This window comes from Spermophilus citellus, assembly GCF_964194105.1.
Source record: "Spermophilus citellus genome assembly, chromosome: 2".
NCBI lineage: Eukaryota > Metazoa > Chordata > Mammalia > Rodentia > Sciuridae > Spermophilus > Spermophilus citellus.
In genome coordinates, this window is record NC_138183.1 from 152,868,250 (window position 1) to 152,892,045 (window position 23,796).

At 36.3% G+C, this 23,796-nt stretch overlaps 1 protein-coding gene across 3 annotated transcripts in view; it reads left to right on the forward strand.

Annotated features, from left to right (window-relative positions):
• The window catches only part of SIK3 (SIK family kinase 3), a 246,893-nt gene that overhangs the window by 179,076 nt on the left and 44,021 nt on the right, over positions 1-23,796 (forward strand). For all 3 annotated transcript variants that reach the window (XM_081272989.1, XM_081272991.1, XM_081272990.1), the window contains exons 5-6: positions 16,711-16,835; positions 17,358-17,481. In XM_081272989.1, the coding sequence (XP_081129115.1) occupies positions 16,711-16,835; positions 17,358-17,481 (249 nt within the window). The remainder of the gene's footprint in view (positions 1-16,710; positions 16,836-17,357; positions 17,482-23,796) is intronic.

The following is a 23,796-nucleotide window of genomic DNA, read 5'->3' on the forward strand; positions in this document are numbered from 1 at the left end:
TTCCACATCATTTCATACCCCTATTATAATATCACATTATACACCATAGGGATACATATTTATTACTTGTCGGTTAAAAATACAAATGAGTAGAATATGGATAAGTGATTAAAAGCCAGAGTTGCACCTTAATCTATAAAATACCTGGAATAAAGAAAAATAAATTTATCAGCATATTTTTGAAGCTGTAGAAAATGATAAGTTTAAAAACCTTAAGTAATCTAAGGATGATTGAAGACAATTAGGTGCACATTTACCTGTAGTTTCTAATTCATGATGTTTTAAAAGAACATTGATATTCTGTTTACAGTGTTGTGATATTATTAGTGGGTTTAGAAACTGTAAGAACTTTTATGAATCTACTCAGGACCATGTTTCCCCAACTATTTTTCTTCCATGATCATAAGATCCTCAACAATATTGAGATGTTGGGAAGAGACTTAACAAGTCACCTGGCGTGTTCCTTCACTTTGCCTCAGAAGCCTTCATTGTGTTGTGGAAAATGTGACATAAACTTAAAAGAGATGTCAACAAGAGTGAGACTGGTAGGTAGGCTTTGCTAGGTGCCAAAATATCAATAAAAGTCCCTGTTAGCCCAGGATCTGGTTCTTGTTTTTATGACTCATGAGATATATATATTTTTATCAGTTCTCTTAAAAATCATAAGATAGCAACTATAATATTTATATTTGTTTTCTTAGTGTCCAAAAAAAAAAATCAGTTTGCTCGTAGTCAGCATGGGTAATTCACATTTAGACTTTTAAAAGCATCCTGCTATGTGTGATCTTTTAAGTTGTCTTTGCTCAAGCTACACACAGAACACCCTTTTTTTTTTTTTCAGAACACCCTTAACTTAACACCTCAGTTAGCATATAGGATCTTCTCCTGGCCAGCAGTTTCTGAATCCTCAGGTTCTCAGTGTTCCTGGGGTTTCATGTCATAAAAAATGGTAATGGTTTCTATTGCCTTTTCTATTTTTTAGGTATCATTAAATTAAGTCATTATTTAGATCTTCCTACCCTTCTTAAATATTTAAGAGAGCTGAGTAAAATCAAGTGTGTCCAATTTGCATCAGCCAAATTATGGAAGCAGCCTAGGTGTCAGTGGATGAATAGATAAAGAAAATGTGGTATATATTTATATGCAATGGAGTGTTTTTTCCAGCCGTAAAGAAGAACATAAGTATGTTATTTGCAGGAAAACTAGAGAGTGTTGTGTTAAGCAAAATAAGTTCAACTCAGAAAGTCAAAGGTCATATGTTTTCTCTCATATGTGGAAGCTAGAGACAAAAACAGGAAAAGAATGGTATGGGGGGATGAAAATAGAAGGGAGACCAGTAGAGTAGAGAAAAGGTATTTAGGGGAAGGAGGAGGGGAAGGAAAGGGAAAAGGGAGATACTGGGACATGATATTGACAAAATCATACTGTTATATTGAGTGTGTGTACAAATCCCACTATTTTGTATAATTTCAATGCACCAATGAAATCTGGAAAAAAAATAAAAATTCAAGTCAAGTGTGTCTACCTGCTATCAGGGAACAAATAAGCTTGTTTTGACTTAATCATTCCATTTTTTTACTCAGTTTAAGTAGTTGATTACTATAACAGTTTTTATTAGGATGCAGTTTTTCATTGTATTTTGTTAAATTTACTCATATTATGAACCACTGGATTATACAAAACTTAAGGAACATTAGTATTGAAATTTCAAATTAATGAGTATAAAAATAATTCTATAACACTTCAAGACAAACTTTGCTAGTTTCACGAATTATTTTCATTTGATCACAGTTCTTGTATAACATCAAGATGTGTTTCTAGGGCCTCAAAAGTCAAAATTTTTAAATTACATATATTTTTATATAGACATAATATATACATACTACATACATATAAATTTTATACACCTATTTCCTTTTCCATATAAATTTTATACACCTATATTTTTTCTGTCAGTCATTCAGCTATTATTTGCAATTTGATTTATTTAGATTAAGAAATGTCCACATTCATAATGTATTATTTGCAAAGAAGTGATTAGGCATAATAGCCTAGAACTTGCTTGCTAATGCATTTTATCATTTAAAAACAAAACATGAAAACGAACAAGTTTGTGTTTTAGGTTCAAATATGTAAGCATTCCAAATTCTAGATCATGAAATGTTTCCATCTATTTTAGGCATTATAATCTGAATATATATGTGGTTTCCAAACTAAACATGATATATCAATTTGAAATGAATACATTTGCTTACATAATTTAAGTAAATTAGTATGAGTCACTTCTAAAAATTCATAAAGAAGTTTTAAATCAATTTAAAAATAATATGCTTATGTTAAACAAAGTATATTTTATTTCAAGTTACTACTTTATCATAAATCATGCAAAAATGACAAAATTATACTTTATATTTCTTGAGAGATTTTAAGTTAATACAGTCTTTGGAAAGGAGTTTGAATCAAAGAAGTGGAAAATAATGGTTAACTATACAATTAAATAAATTGCAATTTTCTTTATATGATAATCCAAGTGTAATCTTGGTTTTCTTGATCATATTGAGAGATTTTTCTGAACTCTGGATAGAATTTTCTTCAAGAAAACCCTGTTTCTCTATTATTTACCAATTACCCCCTGAACTTTTCCTTAAAACTCATCGTAGGATGATTAAAATTATACACCTAGGTGTGTAATTATTTCATGTGTACCCTCCTTGCTGGGCTAATCCCTGTGAGGCAAGGACCCTGTCTGTCTTGTTCTCATTGCATGTTTGTGGGCCATCAGAAGATTTGGAGTACTCCTATTAGCATATCTACACATGGTCTTTCAGGTGGGTTGCTATTCTTGGGCCTCATCCGAATTTGTGTATTCTATTAGCTTTGACTAAGCTTTTTATTACCTGCTTATAACTTCTGGGTAATATTTTAGAGTTTCTTAAATGATAATCCCATCTTCTTTTCTCAAAAATAGTTTTGTTTTGTTTTTTGTTTCATCACATTTTTTTTTTTTTTTTTTTTTGGTGCTGGAAATTGAACCCAGGGATGCTTAACCACCTAGCCACATTCCCAACCCCTGTTTTAGAGATTAGGTCTCCCTAAATTACTGAGGCTAGCTTTGAACTCATGATCCCACTGCCTCAGCCTCCCAAGCTGCTGGGATTATACCTGTGCACTATTGCAACCGGCCCACATCTTATTATTTTTTAATTTGGAAAATATTATTATTATACCTATATACTGTATTTCCACTTGATATTTTTAATTTGTTGAGAATATGAAATGGATTCATCATGTTATATAAAAGGCGCACTAAAATTTTATATGGCTTGCTCACCTATCCATATTAGAAACTTTTTGAATAATTAGGCTTACTATTCTAATTGTTATAACTTAGAATTATGATTGTAATAGTACTCAGTAATATTTTCAAGAATCTAATGAGTATTATTTACATATCTTATAGAAAGTATCTCATTATAACCTGTTCCTTTGTACACCTACTCTTACCAAGTTTGATGTAAAGATTCTATGTAGGGGAGGATTTTTTGCTTTGGGGCTTTTTATGAGAAGGGTTAGGATAGTGCTGTCTCTAATAGAGTGGTGGAGATTCATTTATTGCTTCATTTTAAAATAGCTGTGTTCAATGGTCCTACCTGTTAAGAAATATTGGGGGAAAATACCAAGTCAACCACTGAAAATGCCCATATAATGATGGTTCAAATTCCCCCCAAAATAAGTTGATCGCTTGATTTTCCCCCCATGAGGAAATTTTCTTTTGTATATATGTGCTTAGTCTGTGAGTCAGTCGTTTTTGGCATTACCTCTTTATAACTTCTAGTCAGGAAGTTCAGCCAGAGGTTGGAGTGATTACTAAATACTGAGGACTTCCCCAAACCTGTTTTTAAGAGTGGACTAATGTTACGATTCCTGGGAACTTTGAAACATCCTTCATCACTACCATAATTCTGAGATCTACACAATTGACTCATATTTTGTTCAATTCCAAATAAAGCCTTTGGGCCACATGATTTCTCAGCCAGTAAGATTGTAGGGGGAAAGCAGAATTAGTTCCTTATCTCTGTCATGTTCCATTTTAACAGTCCATATAACTGTCCGACTCCTCCTATTTTATATGTTTTTTCCACCAATGTTGATCTTTGGTTCTTTGAGTTATTTCTACCAGGAACACCAAACAACTTGTTCCACTTCCCTTCTCCTTTAAGTTCATTGAGAAATTAGTCAAGGGCCAAAGTTATTTTTACTTTTTGTCTTTGTCTATAATGCAGTCACCATATTACGGTTTAAGTCCTCAGAAGCTTTCAGATTTGAAAAAATGGAGGATCTTATCGAAATGTTTTCCAGTGAACGTGGTTCATTTAAGATCAATTAGTATATTCCCACTTTACTTTTTTCCTCTGCTCTACACTTCCAAACTGGTTGTTTTTATATAGCAAGGAAATGAAGCCAAGTTACCATAGAAAGAGTGGCTGTCGATTGCAGCTGTATTGCCTTACCTTGGAACTGGCTGGTTGTGCCTAATCTGTTTATATCTACTTCAGATTGTTCTTTGGTCAGCCAAAAAAGAAGTCAAGGGTGTTTCTCTGAAATGGACCAAAAAAGAAAATTTCCTGTTGCAGTCTCCTGATTTTTAAATTAGTGCCATCCTTTCTTCCCTCTTTCCTCTACTATATTACACATATCTAAGTGATGATACACTTATTTGGGGGCACATAATGTCACTCCTTCATATAGACCCAGGTTCCTGATCTTGCCTAGAACAAAGAAGTTCAAGTCTCAAAATTGATAGTAACACTGGTATTTAAACCATCCTAGAAGACAGACATATGGTTCAAATTAAAGTCTGTGACTCTATTAAGAGAAAGGGATTTAAGTTGCCATTTCAGTCTACACACAAATGCTAACCAGCCATGGGGCTGGGGACTGGAAAAAGCTCTTAACAAATTATGTTAAGAGCCATTTATGAGGGGAGAAATAAATGACCATAGGCCACATGAAGAGAAAACCTCCACCCATAGGACTTTTGATGTGTGGATGTGAATATCCATTTGCCCAATTTGTGGCTGGGTTCTGTGAATCTCCTTTCTTTTGGTACTTCTTAGAATAGTCATCTTAAGGTTGAATTTGTAGGTCATAAATCTTTCCCATTGCCAATAAGTAGTAAAGGATGTAAAATATTTTTATTGACATCAGTACCTGAGAATTATCTGAAACTAACTTCAGATAAATTCTTACTGTTCAAGATGTCTTAACATCTTTATATTTAAAATAAAATTTTAATTATAGATTAATAAAGGCACATTTTAGGGAATTTGGAAAGATTTCTAAGTATTCAAACTATAATCATCCCATGTTAAAGATTATCATTATTTCAAATAGATTTCCTTTTATCATTTTTCCTGTGCATGTTTTCCATAATTATAATCCATGTATATATAATTTTATATGCTACTTTTATCCTTTGTATTATATCAAATATATCCTCATGCTGCTCCATATAATAATCATGTTTAAAGACTACATAGCAAATAGATGTACCATGATTTTCTTGATCTACTCCATATTGTTATAAGAACGGACATTCTTTTTTTTAAGTTATTTTTTATGTTTATTTTATTTACTTATTTTTATATCGTGCTGAGGATCCAACCCAGCGCCTCTTGCGTACTAGGCGAGCGTTCTACTGCTGAACCCCAGTCCCAGCCCCAGCCCCAGCCCCACGAACAGACATTCTTTATAGGGCTTTGGTGGTAGCACTGCCCACCTCCCCTTTTCTTTGGCATTTATTAGTGCACTTCAAATCTGTGAGTGCATTCGATCTTTTTTACCTTAGCACTGAATCTTTCCTTGTCTTAAGTTCCAGTATTCTTTTGCAGTTCTTGTTCTGTATACTGAAGTTGACAGTCTTCTCTTGTTTTTTTCACATTTCATTAGTGTTTGACCTACTAAGATAAGCTGAGCTTCAGCCTGAGTTAGTGTGTTGGTCAGCTTTTCATCACTGTGACCAAAGTATCCGAGAGGAATGATTTAGAGGAGAAAAGATTTATTATGGTTCAGGGTTTCAGAGGTTTCAGTCCATACACGTCTGGTTCCATTGCTTTGGGCCTCAGACAAAGCAGAAATTATGGCAAAAGGGTGTGGTGCAGGAACCCTGCTCACCTCATAGCAGTGGATGTGGAGAGAGAAAGGAAGGGACTGCTGGAACAAGATATATTCTTCCAGGGCATACCCCCAGGGACCTATTTCCTCCAAGTAGGCCCCACCGCCTACAGAGTTTACCACCTCCCCAAATGCCACCAAATAGGAATCCCTCAACAGATTAATCCGATGCTGAGGTCAGAGCTTTCATGATCCATTCGCTTCCCCAAATCCCCACCTCTGAACATTGCTGCATTGGAGACCAAGCCCTCAACAGCTGGGGAACATTTCATATCCAAACTCTAACAGTTACTTACTTTGGATTCCCTAGATTCCAACCATTAGATTCATCCCAGGTATCCTCCCTTTCTCTTTCCCAGATTACTTAACCTGAGGCAGTCCAGCTCTAGTGTTCTTTCAGGTGGCATTAGCTCTGGAAGGCTGAAAGAGGATTCTTATCCAACCCCCAAGCACCTGTGGTTTTAGAGAAGTGATTAGGCTCTTCTGTTCACTGGTTTGTTACCTGTGGAATTTGAATAATTTAACAATTATAACCTGAAAAAAAAGTAGGGAAGAATTAAGATTATCTGAAAGGTTTGCCAACTTTTGGTTATTCAGTTTTATTTGTCTTTTCTTTTAATTCTGTTCAGGATTTTTTATTTTCTTATGGCCAAGTTTTATGACTTGATAGTATATAAGCATGTTTATCTTAAGATGTACTTATTGAATTAAAAGATGAGAAATTGATTTTTTCATGTTCTTTGATGTGAAAAAGCCAGCCACATTATAGAATTTTTAAATTACCTACACATAATATCTTTGTCTTCTACTAATAAAAGTTATTAAGAAAAAAAAATTTTTTTCTGGTTCTAGGGGGCTTAACCCTGTCTTGAGATTAAGAAATAAAAAAATTTTTTAAATGGCTAAGGTGTTAGAATTTTTCTAACATTTGCAAGGTGCTGTGTTCATCACTGGTACTTTAAAAAAAATAAGTTACTTACTTACTTACTTACTTACTTACTTATTTTTAGTACTTGGAAATGAGCCAGGAATACTCTGCCACTGGGCTATATCCCCCCAGCTCTTATCTTATTATTTTATTTTATTATTAATTAATTAATTTATTTATTTTTTTGTGTGATGCTTGGGATTGAACTCAGGGCCTTGTGCATGTGAGGCAAGCACTCTAACAGCTGGTCTATATCCCCAGCCCTTTTCTCTTATTTTTATTTTGAGTTAGAATCTCGATAAATCGCCCATGCTGGTCTTGAACCTGTAATCATCCTGCCTCAGGCTCCCAAAAAACTTGATTACAGGTGTACACCACGGCACCTGGCCTAACATTTTATTTAACTACAATTTTAGTCTTCCTAATTTGCATAGCTTTACTTCATGTTAGATTATTGCTGTTTTCAACAAAAAGATTAGTGAGATTTCTGTTTTAGCAATTCCTACACTTTTGGTTTCTCTTGCATACATTTCCTTTTTCTTATACTCTATTTTCTTCCTTTTCTTGCTCCCTCCCTCTTTGTTCTTAAATGATCAGTGAATCATTTGTTAGATATTAATTGAATGCCTTCTCTTTGGCCAGGCAGTGTTCTAGGCTCAAGGAAATCAGTGGTAAGAGAAACAGTCAAATCCCTGCCCTCAAAAACCCCTGCCAGACGCAGTGGTACACGTCAATAATCCCAGCAGTTTAGAAGGCTAAGGATTGCAGGTTCAAAGCCAACCTCAGTAATTTAGCAAGACTGTAAGCAATCTAGTGAGACCCTGTCTCAAAATTGTAAAAAAATTTAAAGGGCTCAGATGTGGCTCAGTGGTTAAGTACTCCTGGGTTTAGTTCCTGGTAACAACAACAACAACAACAAAACAAAACGAAACAAAAAACCCACTAAAACCCAGTGATTGCTTAGAGGTCCCAGTGAAATGGTTCCAGATCCAAGAAATAAAAATGGGGGAGGGGGGAAATGAGTCATTCTTTTTTCTTCTTCCCTTGTCACTATAAAACATTATGTTCATGAATAGAAAATATTCCATAAGCATATACATACACTTCAGTGAACCACTAAAGCAAATGCTTCTGTCGTTTCCACTTAAATAAAAAGTGAAAATATGTCATTAGCAGTCTGTATCCCCTTTCACAGCCCCATCTCTGCCGAACATGTAACCAGTGTCTTTATATTACTCAATTTTGTATCAAGGAATGCTACTTATATTGAATATAATGTGCAATGGTTCCATTCTTAAACAATGTAGTTTTGCCTGCTTTTAAAATTAAATTTGAGTGGAATCATGTTGATTATTTTGTTTTTATTTCTTGCAACAGCATGTTTATGAGATTTAACCATGTTATTTATATGGCTGGCATTCATTTTTATTTTTATATAATATGCCATAATATGAATACATCACAAGTTATTTTTCCATTGAATCTGTTTACGAATAGGTACTTTGCTTTCAGTTAGAGTTCTAACTACTGCAGTGATTATTTTTAAACACCTGTGTCAGTATTCCCTGTGACATTAATCTGCACTAGTAAACATGGGAGTATGTATACACCTAGGGGTGAAGTTGCAAGGCCAGTTTCATTTAATAATGCCAAACTGGTCTGTATGAGAGTTCCAGTTGCTTGGTGTCCCCTCCAGTGCTTACTGTTACTATACTCTTTAATGTTTGTCAACCTGTTGACTGTGTAACAGTTATCTTGTTGTGGTTTTAATTTATTTTTCTCCTTAAATAGGTTGAGCTTTTTGTGTCTATGGGCTCACTTGTGTGCTTTCTCTCTGTTGTCAGCTGTCGTCTTAAACAGTTCTTTTGTCCATTTTTCTACTGGGCTATTTCTCTGTCCTGATGATTTATATGAGTTTTTAATTTCTTTTCAGTTGTCTATGTATGAGTCCTCTGCTTTATCTCACTTTGGGATTTCTCATTTCGTTCTCCTTAAAATGTCTTTTAATGATTAAACAGTTTAGTATAGTTTTACTGTAACCAAATATACTACTTTTTCTTAAAAAATATTTTTTAATTGTCAATGGACCTTTATTTTACTTATTTATATGTGGCACTGAGAATTGAACCCAGTGCCTCACACATGCAAGACAAGCGCTGTACCACTGAGCCCCAGCCCCAGCCCACTACTTTTTCTTTTATGATTAATGTGTTTTGTTTGTTTCTTAAGAATTTCTCTCATTCCCTGAGGCCATAAGAATATTCTCCTTTATTATTACTTTATAAAAAATTATCATACTTATGCCTCTCATATGAGGACTGTGTTCTACCTGGAATTGATTTTGTGATATATGTGAGGTAGACATCCTGTTTAATGTTTTTCATATGCATAACCAATTGTTTCCTTGCCATTTATTGAAATATTCATCCTTTCCTCACTGGTAATACTGTGTCTATAATTCTTGCCAGTGCAATCTTTTCAAAGAAATTTGTAAACATACAAGCACTATAGCCTTTTGGAATACAGTGAAGACCAAAGAGTTAATTGTCAACAATAAAATGACAAACTAGCAGACTGTAATAACAAAGAAACATAAAAATTGTAATAAAAATAATCTATTTGATGTTCATTTACCTAAATATAAACATACACATGATGCCGAAAGCACGGTGTGGGCACAGATGTGAGGGGCACTAGACTGCCATTATGGGCTAAATCTAGCATTTTCTTATTTTTACCTTTAAACTTGAGCCTGGTCTCAACTTTTGAGCCTTATTTTGTCAGACTTGCAAAAATAATGATAAATATGAGGTACTATATGTAGCATAGCTCTTGACAAAGTGTCCTTTAAACATTCATTTATTTTATACCATATAGTTTAGAGTGTTGACCAAATGGGAAAACTGTATTGAAAAATGAATCAAGGACATCAGTTCTAGGTCTTCTGGAGATACTGGACTCCCTTCGAGAGTCTCACCACTCAACTCTACAGCAAATTGCTCATTTCTAAGTACTCTGAATTTACTAATAATTTACGGTTATTATTTATTGTTTAGCATCAGATGTGATATAAAATACCTTATTTTACTCATCAATGATTTGTTCCTGATCATTCAGAATGAATATGAATTGGTTTATAGTTGATTCCTATGACTTACAAACAAAAATTCTGAGGGGAAATTAAGCCATTTTTTTAAAAAAATTAGAGGTTGTACTGGGGTTGAACCCAGGGGCGCTTTACACCAAGCTATATCCCCAACCCTTTTTATTTTTTATTTTAAGACCAGGATCTCACTAAGTTTCTGAGGGCCTTGCTAAGTTGCTGAGGCTGGAATTGAAGTTGTGATCCTCCTTCCTTAGCCTCCCAAGTTGCTGGGATTTCAGGCATGTGCCACACTGTGCCTGACAGAAATAATACCATTCCTAATAGATAATAATTATGTTATCTTTGTTTCCCCAAAATAAAAGTTGCACAATACTTGGATGACATTATATGGTTACTGTATACCCCCTTTTCCTTTTTTTAAGTATTTTTCTCGCCTTAACTTTCTTTTTATAAAACTGTTTTTCTGATTTTCCCCTTCAGCCTTTCTCTCTCCTTTGTGCTGCATCCTCTTGCTATTCTTGAACCTGTGAGTAGGAAGTACCTCTGGGTGTTTCTTACTGTTCACCCCTTTTCTTTATTTTTTCAGCAATATTTTTACACTTATTAAAACTCACTTCCTCAGAACATCTCTACTTAAATTTTTTAATTACCTTCTCAAATTTAAAACATATGATATAGTAATTTCTTTTTCCTTCCCAAGTCAGCTTCTAAGTAGAAGCTAAAGTCTATCATCTACCCAAACATTTCAGGGCCATATTCTCTACTTTTCCTTCTTTTTCATCCCATGTATTCTGTTTGTTTACCAAGTACTGTCTACTCTTTTCAAAATTTTTTTTTATTTGTTCTTCTTGTTTTCACTAATACCACTTTAACACAAGTCTTTGCTCTCACACCCAAGCTAATCTTGCTTTTGGATTAATTTTTATCATGTTACTTGTCTGCTCCAAAATTTCAAGCTCCTTATTGCCTCTGAGACTGGTCCTCAAACCTCTTCAGAAAGAACTACATTTTCTTAGCATTTACACCAAATACATAAGTGACGGAAGAAAATTTAGGTGATTTAGTCTCATCAAAATTAAAACTTCTGGGATTGGGGTTGTGGCTTAGAGGTAGAGCACTCACCTAGCAGGTATGAGGCCCTGGGTTCGATCCTAAGCACCACATAAAAATAAATAAATAAAGGTATTGTGTCCAACTACAATTAAAAAATATATATATTAAAAAAATTAAAACTTCTGGTGGGCTGGGGATGTAGTTCAGTGGTAGAATGCTTGCCTAACATGCACAAGGCCCTGGGCTCAATCCCCAGAACCACCAAAAAAACACTTAAAAATTAAAACAAAATCCACTTCTGTGCACCCAAAGACACCATCAAGAAATTGAAAAGACAGTCCACAGATTGGGAGAAAATAGTTATAAATCATATTAAAAATGTGTATCCAGAATAGATTTTTTAAAACTTTATAATGAAAAGACATCCTTATTTAAGGTGAGAAAAAGATTTGAGTAGCTATTTCTCCCATACAAATATGCAAACAGCATTTTTTCATAAGCTTATGAAAAGATGTACAATATTAATCATCAGGGAAATGTAAGTCAAAACCACAGTAAGATACCACTTCACACACACTAGTATGGCTTAATAATAATATTTTAAAAGACAGTAGCAATTATTGACAAAGATGTGGAGAAATTGGAACACTGTATATTGCTGATGGGGTTGTAAAATCAGCATCCACTTTGAATAATAGTTTGTCAGAAAGTTAAGCACAGAGTTATCATGTGACCCAGCAGTTCCATTCCTAAGTGTATATCCAAGAGAAATGAAAACTCTTTAACACAAAAATTTATGTGAATTATTATAGCAGTATTTTTCATCCAAGTGAAAAGTGGAAACAACCTGAATGTCTAATCATTGATGAATGGTATATTCATACTAAGGAATATTACTCAACAATAAAAAAAATAAAGTACTAACAGGGTAAAACATGAGTGAACCTTGAAAACATTATAAGTGAAAGAAACTTGTCACAAGCATGTCTATTTACATTTATGTGAAATGTCCATAATAAATAGGTCTGTGGAGAGAGAAAGTGAACAACACCAGGACTGGGGCTCTGGAGAAACATTTGGGGAAATGGGGAGTGACTGCTAATTGGTACATGGTTTCTTTTAGGGGGATAAAAGTGCTCTAAATAGCCTGTGGTTATGGTTGTACAACTCTTTAAACTAACTGTATGCTATAAATTGATGAATTTTATGGAATGTTTCCTATATTTCTTATTTTTTACCTCAAGCTGCAGGGGAAATAAAAACAGTCTTTGAGTGGAAGATAGTGAGAATGTGCCAAGAACCAAAGGTTATAATTAATTCATAATCAGATTCCTTATATCTGAAGTCTAATAAAATTTTTAAATTTGGGGGAAAAACTTCTTTTTTCTTTTCTTTCTTTCCTTCAAAAGAAAAGAGAAGGGCTGGATTGTGGCTCAGCGGTAGAATGCTTGCCTAGCATGTGCAAGGCCCTGGGTTTGATCCTTAGCGCTACATAAAATAAATAAGTAAAATAAAGGTATTGTGTCCAACTACAACTAAAAAATAAATATTTTTAAAAAAAGAAAAAATCAAAGCAGGGACCTACAGGAATGAAGTCTGAGGTTCTTGTTTTATCATTTAAAGCTACACTTCATTTGGCCTGATGCTACTCTTCATTCATACGGAAAATTCTTGTCACCTACCTGTACAAGCCCCAGAGCAGTCTCTTTATGGTTCTTTGAACTTAGCAAGCTAGTTCTAAGTGTCCTTCCCTGCTTATATTCCCTTGGCCCTCCCCTCCATATAGCATTCCATTTCCACGTTCTGCCCTGCCTCTCCAGATCCTGGCCACTCAACTAAGTTCTATCTCCTTTTTGACTTATGTGCCAAAATTAAACCTGTTATGCTATTGGTTCTTCATAGGAACTAACACATTGCTTCACCCATAAGAAGTGCTCTATAAACTCAAGTTCAATAAATAAGTGAAGGAAAATAAGGAAGTATTTGAGAGATTTGTAAAAGAGAAATGGAGAGTAAGAAATTCTAGTAAATAAAAAAAATGAAAGATATAAATAAAAGCAATTTCAGAGCCAAAATGTGAATGGAAATGCGATTTTCCGAGTCCAAGGTAACACTTCAAACTTAGTTCTAAAGCTTTTCTTTACTTGCTTCTTTGGTATTCTGATGTAAGCTAGTGAGACTACTTCTTCAATTTTTTTTTCTCATTACTTTTAATTTTAGTTTTGAGAATTTTCTCTTCCATGTTTGGTTATCCTTCATATTTATTTTTCAGTTGTCTAACTAAAACCAGCAAAAATCATCATACTTCTGTTCCACATCTTATCTGTTACACACCTACCCCATCTCACTTCTACTTCTTACCACATAACCCTAGCATTCCCCTAGTACCTTACCAAATCTAAAGGAGACTAGTTTGGGTTTTAGCTCCTTTTTTTTTTTTTCCTTCTAGTTCTCTTAAAATGTGTAGCAAAATGTCCCCAAAGGCAAGCCACTAAGAGAATAGAGAGGAGGCATTCTCCTTCTCTAGTTGTTCAGTTCCTGAAATGTCAATTGGAAGGAACTGAACTTTCAAAATGAGTTCCAGAGTTAGTATATGTTAATAGTTTCACATTTCTCCTGTATGGATAATTTAAACTTTTAGAAAATAAAGTATAACTGAATAGGCAGTGAACTAGCCAGAATTTTAGTTTACAAGATGCATAGCAACAGTGAAGATTAATGTGAAGTACTTGTAAAGAGCTGCTGAAGGGAAGATAAGATAACAATATGCTTTCCAGGAAACTTCAATTTATAATAACATGCACATGTAAAAGCGAAGCTGGCCCAGATCCTATAGGTTTGGTACATTAAAAAAAGAATTGGGACACTCAGGCTGCCTTTGTTAGCATCTGCTTTCCCAGTATGTTACATACAGCCAAATAGCTGGCTTCACCAGCTAGACCCAATGGCTAAATGCAAGATTTCAGTAAGGATCAACAACAGGAACAAATTCTGATGACTTGCTCTTATTTCTATTATATACCAAACAAGATCTTCTACTCTTGGAAACCTTATAAGAGGTCTTCTATAATCACTCCAAGTATTGTTCTTACTCCTAACTCTAAGTCTTTGTGTATTTAAGCAAAATTTGCCCTAACAAAGCACTGAGGAGAAAGCTTTCCACATGGTATTTTCTGCTGAGAATCAATTAATGCTTCATACAGGAAGTAATATTTGACTGGGCCTTGAAAATGAGTGATATCTTAAAGGTGGAAAAGAAAGGAAAGGCACGGCACAGAAAGGAAATAGCTAAGAAAGGCATGTAAACACGGGACGGGAGTAGTCTAGTAATGCTAGCATGGCTGGGGATAAGTTGGAAAGGTGGGAAGGGACTAGAATTGGAAGGACCTTATATTACCAAGCCGAGAGATGAAGACCTTCTGCAAGCAGAAGGGAGCCACCAAGGGTTTTTGAGCAAGGAATAACAGGTCTGATTTGTGTAACATTCCCTGTGTTGTGAATGGTTGGCTTCTTGGGAGATGAAACAATGTTTGGTGATAAGCGTGGCATCAGTTTAGGCCACAGATGAGAAGAGTATGAAATACAATGGTGGGAGCTGGGTTGTGGCTCAGTGGTAGAGCACTTACCTGCACATTTGAGGCCCTGGATTCAATCCTCAGCACCACATAAAAATAAATAAATAAACAAACAAATAAAAATAAAGGTAGGGGCTGGGGCTGTAGCGCAGTGGTAGAGCGCCTGCCTCACACGTATGAGGGCCTGGGTTCAATCCTCAGGAGCACATAAAAATAAATAAATAAAGATGTTGTATCCATCTACAAAAAAAATTTAAAAAATAAAGGTATTATGTATATCTATAACCAAAAAAGAAATAAAGAAAGAAAGATAGATAGATAGATGATAGGACTGGAAAGAGAAAGCAGGAGACAGACCAGACATGCTTATGGTGCAGAAGCAGCTCAAATGGGAAATGAGAAGAAGACAGGAATTCGAGGTGACTCCAGTGTTCCTATAATAGAGATGGTGATGCCATTAATGAGGCCTTACTGGAGGAGCATCACTGGAAGAACAAGCTTGATTTTGGAAAATGGTGTGTTTCTAGCATTTCTTTCCAAGCAGGAATTAGAAGTTTAATGCCAGGAACTAAAATCTGGTTCCAGGACCAGAAATGTAAATTTGGGGAATTATAATTAAACAAATGATAATGGAAGCTGTGGGAGAAGAAGAGTTGAGAAAATATGGAGCAAGGAAAGACATTCAAAACCAGCAAATGCTTATGAGGAAGTACCTTCTACAGAAGGTAGAAGAAAGGATAGCAAACAGTGAAAGGGAGCAGAGTTATCAGCAGAGGAGTACAGCCAGGAAAGGGAGCAACAAGATCCAGGGACTAGGTGGATGTCTGTCCTTTAGGATTGCTGTGGCTGCAGGGAGCACGCATGGTAAGCCTGAGGCAGGAGGCAGTTCCCACTGGAAGTGAGGATGAGGGAGTTCTAGCCTGTCATAGGGACTTTGTTCTTAAATAAAACTGTATTTCGGTGACCCTATCCTTTGGCCTGACATCCTTGCTCATTTTCTTATTATTCCTCCTAAAGATCTGACCCCTCCTATCTCCCATTCACTTCTTAAAATAGTAAGAAGGAGAGAAAGCAAAATGGGGCGAAAGTTTTGAAACACAAAGAGAATTGAAGTTAAAATGTTCAAGTGTTCTTGTTTCACTTTATAAATAAGCTGAATATTCCTTTTTTAGCCCCCCACAGTACTGGAACTGAACCTAGGGGCACTTTACAACTGAGCTACAGTCCCAGCACTCCCCCACTTTTTTAAAATTTTGAGGCAGGATCTGGTTGAGTTGCTGAGGGTTTTGCTCAGTTGCTGAGGCTGACCTTGAGTTTGTGATCTGCCTGTCTCAGCCTACTGAATTGCTAGAATTAACAGGGATCCGCCACCATGCCCAACATATTCTTCATCTTGCATAAGCCTCCTTAACAATGATAACATCACTTTGTGTAATTTTTAAGTGGTCATAATTTGTGCTTATGTTTGTCATAAGAAATAAAAACAATACGAATTTTTGGTCTAACTGAGGAGGCTTCATGAATTTGATTTTAAAGCAGTCTAAACATCAATGTTCAGTTTTATTTTTATTCTTAAAGGTATAAGTACCACCTATCTCACTCTGCCTAGGTTTATGAAGGGATCAGTGTTGTTGTTGTTGACATAAACCAATCATGCTTACTTTAGTTAACCAGGTACCTTTTACATTCCAGCTTTCTATATTTCTATTTCACTGTTTTATTTTTAAGTTCCAAGTGGTTGTTTATGTAGTTTTTAAATGCTCTTTTTTCATTTGATATTCAAATTTAATGATCTGGGGACCTTTGCATTGGTGACTAGAGACTAGTGTTTGCTGGGTTGTGATGACATGAGTTGTGTCCATTTGCCTTTCTAGATTTTGGCTTCAGTAACCTCTTCACTCCTGGGCAGCTGCTGAAGACCTGGTGTGGCAGCCCTCCCTACGCTGCACCAGAACTCTTTGAAGGAAAGGAGTATGATGGGCCCAAAGTGGACATCTGGGTAAGTAACTGCCTTCTCTTCAATCCCATCCACCCCATCACTGGATGGCACTGTCCTCATCCTGGAGGACATGTAATTCTACATGTGAATGAAGAGCATGGTCACCTGTTCTTCAATTCCCATTCTTCAGCAGTCTTCTCTCTAATATTCATCTTATGGGCTGAACGTTAGTTTCAAACTACCCCTTGGAATCTGCAAAAGAGACCCAAGGGCCAGTGTGGATGGGCACCCTTGTCAAAAACAGTGATTCTTTCTGTTGTTGCTTTGCCTTACCCCTAGAAGATAAGCACTGAGAAAAGTTTGGGATATGACCCCAAATACAGGTCTAGAAGCAAAGAAGAATGTTAACTATTCTGAAGGTGGTTGGTCTTGACAATGCCCCATATTATCTGTCATAAAAACAGAAAAAGTGTGTTGGATAATCTTGTGTGACTCACCATCATCTTAACACACATGCCAAAATGGCCTCTTTTTATTTCCTCTGATGCAATTAATTGTACATACTCTCTTTTTGGGATGCAGAGTCTTGGAGTTGTCCTGTATGTGCTTGTGTGCGGTGCCCTGCCATTTGATGGGAGCACACTGCAGAATCTGCGGGCCCGGGTGCTGAGTGGAAAGTTCCGCATCCCATTTTTTATGTCCACAGGTAAGGGAGCTGCTGATACACAGCTGTGACTTGGGTTCATGCTAAGTTATTCCAGGAATTTAGTGATGGAGTATAAATGGCCCATTTAACAACCTTTCTTAGTTTCAGTTTCTGTCCTGGTGCTTCCAAGAGGCAAAGTTTGGTAGGAACAGAGTAATATCTACATCAGCACCAGATAGCCCTGCCTGTGTTTGAATCTGAACTCTACACATTACTAAGTCTGTCTGAGCTTTAGTTTCTGCATCTATAAATTGGCTGAGAGTTTTGGGAGGGGTATTACTATAAGGATTATATGAGATAATGTATATAAAGGTCAGTAGGCAATACAGTAAATATTCCTGTTACACCTCTGTCCTCCCACTGCATCCCCTTTTCATTATAATATAGGGTTTCCATTTGTTAGGGCCCCATTGTAATGTGTGTGTGAGTTTTTTTTTAAGTATATTTTTTAGTTTTTGATGGACATTTATTTTATTTATTTATATGCAGTGCCAAAAATTGAACCCAGTGTCTCACACAAGCTAGGCAAGTGCTATAACACTGAGCCACAACCCCAGCCTACAGTGTAGTTTTATTTTATTTTATTTTTTTGGCACCAGGGATTGAACTCAAGTGCACTCAACCACTGAGCTGCATCCCCAGCCCTGTTTTGTATTTTATTTAGAGATAGAGTCTCACTGAGTTGCTTAGCACCTCACTGTTGCTGAGGCTGGCTTTGAACTTGTGATCCTCCTGCTTCAGCCTCCCGAGCAGCTGGGATTATAGGCGTGCACCATGGCACCTGACTCCGCAATGTGGTTTTAAATGCTAAGGATAAAGCATGCTTTGCATCCTAGTCTTCTGCTACTTCATTTCCTACTTCTATAATACTCGTCCTCCAGACTCTCATAAAAAAAATGTTTTTTAAATGAGTGGGCAGTAGCGTAAGTAGCTTTTGGAAAAATTTAACATTGGAAACAGATACCAGATACCCAGAATCTAGTTTTTTTCTCCATCTATATGCATATAAGAGAATATTTTAGAGATAATATAGAAAGTAGTGTACTTTGCTTAATCATCTGTTTTCATTTTAAGGAAGAACATATGTCGCCTGGGTTGGCAGCAAAGTATAAGCACATGGGAATTGCATTTTAGAATAAGTAGGTGAAACATGAACTAGATTTAACTTTAAGTTGCCTTAGAATGCATGACTTAGTAGTATATTAGACAATGATAAATTATGTGAGAAAAATGAAATAGAAGAATGCAGGATGGTGGGTGGGAGGTCATTTGAAACGATATGGTGGGGAAAAGGAAATATTGAAAGAAGGTGAGGGCTTAAGTTACGACGTCTGAAGAAGAGAGTCCCTGGCTGAGGGATTTGCAGGTGCACTGGCCCCAGTGGAGGGAACATGCCTGAGTATTTGAGTAACAGGAAGCAGGTCTGTGTGCTCTAAAGGAAAGGGGGACAGCCAGGAGGCAGAAGAGACCAGAGAGGTAAGATGGAGCTGAATTTTACCGTTTAGTTAAAGACTATGCTTTTTATTCTGAGTGAAATGCAAACAGTTGGTGGATTTTGACAGAGGAATGATGTAATCTGACCTGTTTTTTCCTTTAGATTGTATTATGAAATTTTTCAGACATACAAAAAAGTTGAAAGAATTTTACAGAGACTTTTTAAAAATATTTTTTTAGTTGTAGATGGACACAATATATTTATTTATTTATTTATTTATTTATTTATTTATTTATTTATTTATTTTGTGGTGCTGAGGATTGAACTCAATGCCTCACGTGTACAAGGCAAGCGCTCTGCCACTGAGCTATAGCCCTAGCCCAGCTACAGCCCCAGCCCTACAGTGACCTTTTTATTTTTTTATTTACTTCTTTATTCTGCAATGCTGCGGAGTGAATCAGGGCTCTGCACACACTAGGCAAATGCTGAATCCCTAAGCTATATCCCAACCCTTAGAGTGACTTTAAAAATATTATTGCTGTGGATGCTGTATTTCTAGTAGGCCAAACGGTACAATGGCAGAAGGAAAGAGACCAATTAGAAGGAAACTTAAAATAATTCAGATGACAATTATTGGTGGCTAGTTCTGAGACTGTGGGAAAAAGATAACACATGGTCACCATTATATTATAATGTAATACAATAATACTATCCACCATTATAGTTTCATACAGAGTGGTAGGCACTGTTTTAGACGTACCAAGTTTGATGTGCCCGTTAGACATCTAAATTGAGATATTACATAGCAGTTAAATTTGGGAGAGTTGTAGGCTAGTATATTTGGGAATCATCAATGAATAGATGGTATATAAGAGTGGCTAGTGAGGAAAGCCAAGGTCAGCTTGTCTTAAAAAAAAGCCAAATGAAGATAATGGAGAAGGGACTGAGGAGCCATGGGGAGTGGTGCTGCCAAGTGAAGCAAGAGGACTGGAGCAAGTGTTGGATTTAGATGTGTGGAGGCTGTTGATCTTGAAGTAGTTTTGGTGGAGCTGTAAGGAACAAAAGGCTCAGAGAAGAGGATGGAAGGGAATGGAGAAAGGAAGTAGTCATATCTCTCTCCAGTTTTAATAAAAAGGAAGAAGAGGTGTTCTAGGAGATTGCTCTGGCCAGGATCATCAGTGATCTTGTCTTCAATCAACTGCCTGTCTTGAGTTTTATCTTACTGCCCTCCCAACAGTTTTTAGTGCTTCACCATTCCTTACCCTTTAAAATGGATTTTATATTTTTAGTGCACTTTTAGATTCACACCAAAACTGAACAGAAAGTATGGAGTTTCCATATACCCTTCTGTGACTACCCCCGACAGCTTCCCTTCAATCAACATCTTCAAGTACTGTGGTACCTTTGTTACATCTGATGGACGTACTCTGATGCAGAATTATTGTCTATAGTCCATAGTGTACATTAGGGTTCATTGAATGTGGCATTTGCTGTGGGTTTTGACAAATGCATAATGACATGTGTTCACCAGTATAGTACCATACAGAATAGTTTTGCTGCCCTAAAAATCCTCTTGGCTCTGCCTATTCATCTCCCATTTCCCTCACCCTCACTTATTCTTTTATTGTCTCATTCTTTTATTGTCTCTTTTCCAGAATGCCACATATTTGGAAACATCACAGTATGTAACATTTTCAGATTGGCTTCTTTCACTTGGAAACATGCACATTAGTTTCATCAATGTCTTTTTATGGCTAGATATCTCATTTCCTTTTAGTGCTGAATAATAGTTCAATGTCTAGGTGAACCATAGTTTATCCTTTTACCTTGTTGCTTCCAAGTTTTGATAATTATGAATGAATTTGCTGTAACATCCTTGTGCAGGTTTTTGTAGGGACATAAATTTTCAGATCATTTGGGTAAATACCAAGGAGCTTGGTTATGGGGCCTTATGGAATATGGTTAGTTCTGTAGTAATCTGACAAACTGTCTTCCAAAGTAGCTGTACCATTTTTCGGAGAATGAGAGTTCTTATTGCTTATATCCTCACCAGCTTTGGTGGTGTTAGCATTTTGGATTTTGGCCACTCTGATAGATATATATTGATATCTCATTGTTTGGGGTTTTGTTTTATTTTTGTTTGTTTTGTTTAGTCTTGCACATGCTAGGCAATTGCTCTATCATGTCCCCCCCACATCCTCTCTTTTATATTTCAAGACAGTCTTGCTAAGTTTCCCAGGCTCACCTTGACCTCGGTATCCTCCTGCCTCAGTCTCCCCCATTGATTCTTACTTGCCATCTGCCTGTCTTTGGTAAAGTATCTCTTTAGGACTTTTGCCACTTTTTTTTTTTTTTTTTTTAATAAATCTTGCTTTGTTGTCAATGTTGGCCTCAAACTTTTGGGCTCAAGTAATCCTTCTGCCTCAGCCCCCTGTGCAGCTGGGATTGCCCACTTCTTATATGGGTTTTTTACTTCATTTTTAAGTCAGTCTTTACCTTCTGAAACACTTTTTTCTCATTGCTTCCAAGTTACCACATTCTCCAGTTGTGGGGTTCTTGACAAACATTGCAGAAATGACTTTAATTAGCTAATTTAATTTAGCTCTTAAGACAGATATTTATTTCAGAGAGCAAGGCACACATTCAAGGAAGAATGTAGGTCATCTCAAGAGTGAGAGATACTTTTAGGGTTCTCAGACTCTTCTTTTAAAGGAAACTTGGTCGGGCTGGGGGTGTGGCTCAAGCGGTAGCATGCCTGCCTGGCATGCGTGTGGCCCCGGTTCAATCCTCAGCACCACATACAAACAAAGATGTTGTGTCTGCCGAAAACTAAAAAATAAATATTAAAATTATCTCTCTCTCTCTCTCTCTCTCCCTCCCTCCCTCCCTCCCTCCCTCCCTCCCTCCCTCCCTCCCTCCCTCCCTCTCTCCCTCTCTCTTAAAAAAAAAAAAAAAAAGGAAACTTGGTCATGGTGTCTGCTGGTCACAGGAAAGTCTGTGGTGACCTGGTCATTCTCAGGTTCCTTAGGGTGATATGGTCTCCATTATCTGATCAGTGAATATAATTGGCACTTACCCTAAATTATAGGTTTCTTAAAACATAGTATCTCTTTTTGTTTTATTTATTACATAGGCTAATTAATAGTGCATAAAGTAATTTTTCTAAGTGAGTGAATTTATGGTAACTCTAAAATTTATAAATTTCCTAGAAATTTGGGAGTGACAGGCCTGGAAAAGAACTAATTTGGGGAGGGATGACAGGACTGGGAGGAGAGGTCTTTGGACCGCGAGCATGAGGCTTTTTTTTTTTTTAGTTGTGGATAAACAATAACTGTATTTTATTTATTTACTTATTACGTGGTGCTTAGGACCAAAACCAGTACCTCACACGTGCAAGGCAAGTGTTCTACCACTGAGCCACAACCCCAGCCCTGTATAAGACTTTTAAAGTTCCATTTTCCTTGGTTTTTCTTTTGTTTCCTTCTTACTTTTATTTTTTCTGTACTTCCTCAGTACAATCTCTCTTGCCTAAATTCAGCTCTGTGGATTTCTGGCTCTAGTCTTGTCCCTTTGTAATCCATTCTCCACATTGCTGCATGAGTAATCCTTTCAAAATACAAATATAAAAACAAAACATGCTGGACACCCACAAATCTGATCATACCATTTTCCAGCTTAAAACATTTCACTGGTTTACCATTGCCCTAATGTGCTAATATGTCTAAAGCACTGACTTTTAAACATTTTTACTATGGCCATAATAAAAACATATCTTCTCCGGTGACCTAGAACATACATATGTGAATACAAATGAACAAAAGTATTTTTTAAAAAGCAAAGTTTACTATTACTGTGTGCAGTACACTCTAGTATGTTTTATTCTATTCCATTAAAAAATGGTGATTACAACTTAATGAACTGAGCTTATGACTGCTGCTTAAAAAACAGTGGCATGGAAATACCTCTCTGTGCTGGCTCCTACCTTTCTCTTCAATATCAGCTCCCATCTACAACCAGCCATCCCAATTGTCTTCTAGTTCTCTCAATATCATGTTCTCTGGAAGCAGCTTCCTCTGCCCCAAATACTTTTTTCTTCCTCAGTCCCATTTCATCCATTCCTGTATTGTAGAATCTAGAAGAAAGTAGATGGGCTAGAAGTAAGAACCAAGATATTTTTCTACTAATTCTTCAGGCCCCTGAACTTTATCTTACCATAATACTTATCATACCTTATATTTTAATTCCTTTGTTGTTTGTCTTCCACACTAAACTTTAGAGTAAGGACAAACAAAATGTCTTTGTCACAGTTGTCTATAATCTAGCATAGTATCTGGCATGTAGTAAGATTTATCTCTGTCAGAATGCAGCCCCAAATTCTCCTCAATGACTTTCATTTACATTTAAAATAAATTTCTGAAAGTCATTATTGTTTTAGCCTATAGGGCACAACTGATTGACCCTCCCCTCCTTGATTTCATTTCTCTGCTCTGCACTCCCTCTTTCTTTCTGGATTGGTTGAACCAGAGGCACTGTACCACTAAGCTACATTCAACCCTTTGTATTTTCTGTTTTGAGCAAGGGTCTTGCTAGGTTGCCCAGGAAGGCCTTGAATTTTGATACTCCTCCTGAGTAGCTGGAGTTACCAGTGTGCACTGCTGCGCCCAGCTTGATCTCATTTTCTGTTGCTCTTCATCTAAGGTTTTGAACTCCAGTCACAGAGGCATCCTTGCTATTTCTCCGCCCTGTAAGCACGTACATTCCTGTTCCCTCAAATATTTTCTTGTCCTCTCAGAGGATCCTTTCCTGACTACCCCCGACGTTTTTTTCATTCATATATATATTTAGCTATAGGTGGACATTGGACATGATATCTTTATTTC